Source organism: Salpingoeca rosetta (assembly GCF_000188695.1).
Source record: "Salpingoeca rosetta unplaced genomic scaffold supercont1.8, whole genome shotgun sequence".
Classification (NCBI taxonomy): Eukaryota; class Choanoflagellata; order Craspedida; family Salpingoecidae; genus Salpingoeca; species Salpingoeca rosetta.
The window spans coordinates 1498573-1506351 of NW_004754926.1; the positions used below are offsets into that span (position 1 = coordinate 1498573).

General features: G+C 54.2%; 3 protein-coding genes across 3 annotated transcripts in view; all 3 read right to left on the reverse strand.

Annotated features, from left to right (window-relative positions):
* PTSG_03793 (uncharacterized protein) overlaps window positions 1-314 on the reverse strand; it is a 4303-nt gene extending 3989 nt beyond the window's left edge. Inside the window, exon 1 of the mRNA XM_004995469.1 lies at window positions 160-314. Within this exon, the coding sequence (XP_004995526.1) occupies window positions 160-230 (71 nt within the window). The 5' untranslated portion in view covers window positions 231-314. The remainder of the gene's footprint in view (window positions 1-159) is intronic.
* Window positions 315-319: 5 nt separating this feature from the next.
* Window positions 320-3617, reverse strand: PTSG_03794 (uncharacterized protein; the record flags this gene model as incomplete). Its single annotated transcript, XM_004995470.1, has 8 exons — window positions 320-606; window positions 905-1000; window positions 1124-1165; window positions 1312-1446; window positions 1743-1962; window positions 2199-2341; window positions 2786-2837; window positions 3148-3617. The coding sequence occupies 8 exons, from the start codon at window positions 3615-3617 to the stop codon at window positions 484-486; spliced, it is 1281 nt and encodes a 426-aa protein (XP_004995527.1). The 3' UTR covers window positions 320-483.
* Window positions 3618-5106: 1489 nt separating this feature from the next.
* PTSG_03795 (uncharacterized protein) lies at window positions 5107-7502 on the reverse strand (the record flags this gene model as incomplete). The annotated part of the gene is made up of 6 exons (XM_004995471.1): window positions 5107-5647; window positions 6049-6262; window positions 6515-6570; window positions 6735-6860; window positions 7078-7146; window positions 7372-7502. The coding sequence occupies 6 exons, from the start codon at window positions 7500-7502 to the stop codon at window positions 5107-5109; spliced, it is 1137 nt and encodes a 378-aa protein (XP_004995528.1).
* Between the last annotated feature and the right edge of the window lie 277 nt (window positions 7503-7779).

Sequence of the window (7779 nt, forward strand, 5' to 3'; positions counted from 1 at the left end):
TATCGACGCGAACACACACACACACATACACACACACACACACACATGATTGCACAGTCAGTGAACCCGAAGCAGTTAACACGGAAGTCTGCACCCCAGCACACACACACGCACCCCTCCCCCAACCCCGCCCCCCTTGAGTGCAGTGTGCTCACGTACATGGGAATGCCCTGTAATGTGTACAGGAGCACCAGCAGTGCCATCTTCAGTTCGCGGTTCATCTTCTTCATGGCGGTGGTGGTGGTTGTTGTTGTGGTTGGCAGTGGAACGACGAATGACAACGATGATGCTGACGTGTGCGGGTGAAGATCGTGACACACACAAATGACTGTTTTATTTGCTGGAACAAGGATGGAGAGGTTGACAAGGTGCACAGCCAAGCAAGCCAGCCATGAAGACGCACACGCACACAAGCAACGTGTTAACTCGGTGGCATGTGTGTATGTGGGTGTGTTTGTGTGGCTGCGGCAGGAATGGTCTGCACTATGTGTCATGGACAATGAGGTATCTGTCGTCTCGTATCACGGCGACGCGGCGACGGCTCACATCCGGCACGTGCGCAGAGTAGTGCTTCCCCTCCGCATCAACACTCACGCTGATCTTGCCCTGTGTGTGTGTGGGGGGGATTAGAGAGAGAGAGAGAGACGAGTGTGTGTGTGTGTGTGTGTGTGTGTGTGTGTGTGTGTGTGTGTCTGTGTGTCTGTGTGTGTAGTGTGTGTGTGTCTGTGTGTGTGTCTGTGTGTGTGTGTGTGTGTGTGTGTAGTGTGTGTCTGTGTGTGTGCGTTGAGACGCAGCATCATACGCAGCATCATTCAACAAGATGAAAAAACATCTGGCCAATCACCCTTCCCCCCCCCCACCACCATCGCTCATATCACGACCACCATGGCCATGAAAGACGTACAGTGCATCCGCGTGTGAGGGCGCCTGGTATTGGCGTGTATTGCTCGACTTCGGCCAAATCCGCCGAGTAGCGGTCACTCTTCATCTTGAATGACAGCTGTCCACCGTGGCGTGCATGTGTGTGTGTGTGTGGGGGGGGGGGGGTGGTGCAGGAAGAACACGCAGTACCAGCGAGCATGTGCATCAACAGACGTACAAAGAAACGTGTACCAACGCTTACCTCTGCATAGTACAGCTGCATGGCAAGGAAGCGGATCGTCCACTGCATTCAACCCCACGCCGTCAAGGTGAGCGACGAACAGGCTCATACACACCACACACATCACAACAACCCACGCAAACAGCACATACACATGCACATACACACGCGCACAAGCATGCACATGATGAAAGGGGGGGGGGGCGTACGTCGGGGTCTTTGACGGCGCTTGTGCCGTTGACGTGTGTGTCTGCAAACTGAAGATACGCCCAGTACTCTGGTCGGTGAATGGCCACCTTGTACGTTGGCGCAAGCACCCAGTTGTCTTCAGGTGTGTTTGGCACCTGCACAGCGCAGCAACGCGTGGTGAAGTGACGTGAGGGAATGACGTGAGGGAACAAATCAAAGCACAAAAGCATACAGTCATGTATGACATGGCATGGCATTGACAAACATCACACACACGCACACACGCACACACGCACGGCCGCACCGAGCGCGCACACACACACACACACACACACAAAACATGCACCCACACGCAAAGCATGCACACGCACTCAGAACATACACACGCACACAACATGCACACGCACTCAGAACATACACACGCACTCAGAACATGCGCACATACACGTACCTTTGAGTAGTGTGATCCGTTCTTGAAGACGTGCCACTCGACACGGCTGAAATTGATGCGCCAGTATTCGCCAGGTGTTGGCGGGACGTTGGCGGTGGTGTTGTACGCGAGCGCCGTGAGCGGAAACGCAATCTCCACAGTCCAGTACTTGTCCACCACGTTCACGTCGTTGAGCACGCCGTCGACGTACACGCCAGACCGCAAGCCTGGGTCGTCCCACCTGCCCACAGGCAGCAGGGTACCACCGGCACCCACGTGAGTGATGTGAGCTCATAATGGCAGGGCGGAGGCAGGGTGGAGTGGTATCACACGCAGCGAAACGAAGAAGAAACAAAGGAGGAAAACCGAAGCCTTGTTGTCGAGTGCGCGTCGAACAATGAGCGGGTGACACGGCAAAACAGCATACATATATGGGGCACTGCTTGAGTGAATTGACGCTCAATTGCAACCACGCACCCGTGCTTGCCAAAGACGCGGCTGCTGTTTTCATAACCGTTGTTGGCGTAGGGCTTGTTCAAGCACAGCGACCAGGTTGTGTTGAGCGCATTCATCTCAAACTCCTTGTAGTAGTGGCTCGTCCCATCCGGGCAGACAAACACCTGGCGACGTGCGTGTGTTTGTTTGTTTGTTTGTGTGTGTGTTTGTTTGGTTGGTTGTGTGTGTGTGTTTGTGTGTGTGTGAGCGCGCGTGTATGCGAGAGTGAGTGAGTGAGAGTGTGTGAGCACGTGTGTTTGTTTGTTTGTTTGTTTGTTTGTTTGTTTGTTTGTTTGTTTGTTTGTTTGTTTGTTTGTTTGTTTGTTTGTTTGTTTGTTTGTGTGTGTGTGTGAGTGTGAGCGTGTGAGTGTGAGCGTGTGTGTTTTTGTGTGCGTGTGTGTGTATGCGAGAGTGAGTATGGTAAACATAGGACAAATGAATGGATCAATGGGGTGGTGATGACGAATGTCTGGTGACGTTGCCATCACTGGTGCAATTGCCTGCCAGTTTGTATCCTTGCAGATGCGCGAGAATATAGCACCACCAAGTCTGCGTCCAAACTCCAGTACCTCGAAATCGTTGTCGTGAAAGATGACCGAGTCGTGCTTCGTGAGCGTTGCCCTGATACACAACGTTGGGGGTTGAGTTATAGACAGTGAGTGTGAGTAAGTGAGTGAGTGAGAGAGTCAGTGGGTATGTGTGTGTGAGTGAGTCAGTGAGTGGGTATGTGTGTGTGTGTGAGTGTGTGAGTGAGTGAGTCAGTGAGTCAGTGTGCACACACACACACGCGCGCACACAGAAACACACAAGCACAAACGCGCGCACACACACACACACACACACACATGCACTAACACTCACGCACGCAGACAACACGTGCACTTCCACAATGCACGCACATGCACGAACACATGCACACATGCTGACAGACCAGATTTGAGGCTCCTGCAGGTAGGCCCCGATGTAGAGGTGCTTGTCGTCCCAGCGGATCTTGGCGGCCGTCTTGAAGCGTGGCGTCGGGAAATCCGGGCCCGAAATGTCGAGAAAGTCGCGCGTCCACGCCACCTCCTGCCACAGCGGCTCGTCCAGCGATCCATCAATCACGGGCGCCTCGCTGGTCTTGTACGTCACGTACTGATACGGGTAGTGGCTCTCGAACGAGCAATTGCTGTTGTCGCGCACAAGCCGTGCAAGGACCGGTTCACTGCTTGAGGAGGAGGAGGATGCACTCACTGCGACAGCGGCAGCATCCAGCCCACAACAACAACAACACCATGCCACAAACACAAACACAAACACAAACACACGAACAGCAGTCATCAGAGTGCACGACACACAAAAAAAAACACACAAGAAGCAAGCACACCACAACAACAACAAGACGGGCACTCCTTTGTGCATCGAATCAAATTTTTGTTGGCCCACGAACAGCCGCCAAAAGAAGAGAAAAGGGACAGACAAGCACGAGAGCAGCAGCAGCAGCATAAGAGAAAGAGAGACAAGCAGACAGAGACGACAGGGGAAGAGACAAGAGGCAGCGTGAAGGGCACGATCAGGTGCAGTCACGATCAGGTGCAGTCGGCGAGGGTGACAGTCGGCAAATCCAGAGTCCAAGTAGAAACGAAGAAACGAGGAACCAATGTGCATGCGTGGTGTGTCTGTGAGTAAGTGTGGGTGCAAGCATGTGCATGTGCATGTGCATGTGTGTGTGTGTGTGTGTGATCATTTGAGTGAGAGGAGTTGGTGTTGTTGCAAGGTAGCAAGGTGCTTACCTTCCTCGCCGAGGCGAGGATGGCTCGTTGGTTGGGACGCCAAAAATGGCACCATACCAACTCACCAAAACAAAAAAAGGAGGGGAAAAAAGTGAGTGTCAGCCGTCCACTTCCGGGACTGACTGGTACCTAAGAGAGAGAAAAAAAAGTGTGAGGGTGTGGGGGGCTTAGTACATGTGCATGTGACCGAATGTACATGTGTGTGGTGGTGGGGGGGGGGTTGTGTGCGTGTGTCTTACCTTAATCAGTGCTGAAAGCACTTTTGGGAGGCCCGCGATGTGTTGCCACCACCACCACAGCGGTGGTGGTGGTGTGTGTGTATGTGTGTGTGTCTGGGGTGGTGTTGGTGTTGGTGGTGAGGGAGAAATGACAACGGCCTCTTTTCTCCGACAACAACAACAACAACAACAACAACAACAACAACAACAACAACAACAACAACAACAACAACAACAACAACAACAACAACAACAAACAAACAAACAAAACACACACACACACTGGCTGGCTGCTAGGGTTTTCTCAGCAAAGTTTCTTCCCCCATTTAACCAATCACCTGCGACAAGACAGAAGACACGCCCATCTGTCGAAAGTTTGCCAATTACAAAGCGGCAAGCGGGAGCGGCATTGACAGATTATCGTCAACGCGCCATTCACAGCCACGCCCCCTTTACCAACATTTTACCACCTGTCTTTCGGTTGGAGGTACGCCACTGCCTTTGCACAAAAGCCAAAGCTCGAGCTGTCGAGCTTTGTCAGGTATTGTTGTGGTGTCCCATTCTAGCATTCTGAGCTTTCTGTGCATTGTGTGTCAAATCATGTCACATCAACACGTTGCCTTTCATCTTTACTCAAGGACCTAAGGACACAAGGCACATGCAGAACCACAGTGCAGCAGCAGTAGCGGTAAGTTTAACACACGCCTACACAACAACACAGGCAACCAGGGTGCACTGAACGGCCCGCCAACTGCAGCGCGCACTCGCACAACGCACAACGCAGCGGACGGCCACAAGAACCCATGACAACAGCGTACACCGCATCGTTCCCGGCGAGCGGCAGCCACTCAAACAGGCAGGCCGTCGCGTTGACGCGCACATGCACCTCATTTAGCGCTGTCACCGGGCAGCCGGCAGCGTCGTCACCAGCGCAGGTGCACTGAACGGTCCGGCCACGGCACTCGTCACACCGCGCACGCTCACGTTGTACGGCGTGGCCGGGCGAAGGTCACTGCTCGTGTATTCCCTGGCGTTGGTGTTGATGGTGGCGTTGGTGGTGGTGTTGTTGTTGTTGGTGGTGGTGGTGTCGCCGTTGGTGGGGAGCGTGATGATGCGAGTGAGGGGCCGGCGGCCAGGGGTTTCCATGCGCGTCTCCACGATTTGCACATCATACGCCACGATGCGGCCGTTGGCGGGGGTCGGGGCGTTGATGTTCACCCGCACAGCGCGCTGCCGCACCTCCAGCACCAGCGGAGCGGCGGGTCTGCTCGGCACATCCTCTGCAGTCACAACACCTGCTGTTGTAAACCCGCTCACCCCGCGACCGTGCACAGCGCGCACACGCACGTCGTAGGCGGTGAACGGAAGCAGGCCGGTGATTGTGGCGTGCAGCGGTGTTGCCAGCTCGTCCATACTCGCGGGCTCGTGATCAAGATAGCGACTGCACATGGGGGAGGCGTGCGTGGGTGTGATTTTGGGGGAAGGGAGGCGTGTGAGGCCAATAGTAGAGAGAGAGAGAGAGCGAGCAAAGATGAAGGAGGCGTACTGTGTGCATGGATCATGTTTGGTGTGGATGTGTGCAGCAGAAATGACGCACACGGGAAGTGCACACATGAACGTTGAGATTCGAATGGGATATGAACGTGCTCTCACACACACACACACATGCGTATATACATACACACATACACACACATGCATATATACATACACACATACACACACAACGCACACTCAAACTCGCACTCCCCTTCACCACACATACACATACACTCAAACTCACACTCCCCTTCACCACACACACACACACACACACTGAGCCTCTTGTCACATACTCGCCACTGGTTGTGCGGGAGCGGTGTGCGCGTGTCACCAGGAGGGAACGAGGTATTGGCACATGTGATGGGGAGCCACGCGTCCGTGGTGTTGTGCAGGCGGATATCGAGCGTGTAGTAGTCGATGGGAGCAAAGTTACCGTGGGGCCGCGGCCACGCAGCGGTGGCACTTGTCGGTGCTGCCGATGTCACGTTGAGTGTGGATGGCGCATCAGGATCAACTGCACGTCGGGGTATGTGTGTGCGTGTGTGTGCGTGTGCGTGGGGTTACGTGTGTCAGTGTGTCCGTGTGCGCACGTATCTGTGAAGGGATGGGTGACGCTGGTGCTCGCAAGGACAAACCCCATGAGTAAAGGCGTGTGCATGCGTAGTCTGTCTGAGCAAGCAAGTGCACGTATCATGTCCTCATGCAGTGCGTGTGTGCGGGCGTGTACGTGTGTGCCGTGTGCCTCATGCGGGTAGACATGCCACACCTCGGGTGCAGATGGTGATTGTCCCCGTTGTGTCTGCGATGAGGTGACCAGCCACCCTTTGCGGGCGGTGCATGCGACAAAGGGGAGGTCTTGTACAATGGAAACAGCGTCTCGGAACCACTCCATGCCACAACAGTACCACGGGTTGTCGCGCAAGTACCTGCAGCGTTGCAAGCAGCCAGCCATCATCGTGTATGTGAGTGGCTGACAAAAGCAAGACAACTTCGCAATGGCGTGGTGCTCCAGGCACGACAACTGTCGAGGTGCATCGTACAGCTGTGTGAGGTTGGCCCAGCGTGTGTCGTTGTTGTACACCAGCATCTCCAGCGTGTTGTTGTTCAGTCGCCTGTGTGTGTGTGTGGGGGGGGGTGTGTGAGTGTGTGTGTGAGAGGCTATGATATGAATGCAGATAGGATGAGCAAGGAAACTTGGTGCAAGGCTGCGTTTGTGGACGTGGATGTGGATGTGGACTGTCGGTGTTTAGGGGGTGTGCACGCACGTGTGCCATGTGTGTGTGTTCAGTGAGGGGTGCTTTCGTTCTCGTCGTCTTCATGTGCACGTACAGGATGCTGAGTGGATTGTTGCCGATGATGTCAATGGAAAACGATGCCAGCCGGTTGTCGGCCAGTCTCCTGTCATTTGTCACGCAGGCGCACGTGTTGTGAAGATGAAGACACGTCAGCACATGCACATGAGTAAGTTTGTAGCAGAAACGTACACAAAGCGAGTGTGCAGGGGTTAGGAAGGTGTGGGCAAGGAATGACGTCGTGCTGAAATACACGCGCATGCACACACACGCATACATGCAGGGGCAAACACACACACACACACATACACACGGGCGCGCACACACACACCTTTGTTGTGCTATGCGCCACTTGGAAGATTCCTGCCACGTAGCGCCCGCAAGCGTCTGACGTGACTGTCCGTTTGATGTTGCGGCAAGTATGCACGCCGTGCTGATTGACTGCAAACCGCTGGGATGCATCGTGCTGGTACAGCAGAAGTGATGTGTCACCCAAGTGGGAGCGGGACGCTAGTGTTCATGTTCACGGCCCCGTTGCTGCACAGGACATGAATGGCGAAAGTGTTTGAAGCGTACACCTGCGTGCATGGAAGAGGAAAGAAGAAAGGGGGGGGGGGTGAAGGACGAAGAAGGTTGAGTAGGTGGAGCGAGAGTAAATGAGAGTGTGTGTTGTGCTGTGCTGTGTAGTGTAGTGTGGTCCAATTAGTGTAGTGTAGTGTAGTGTTGTGTAGTGTTGTGT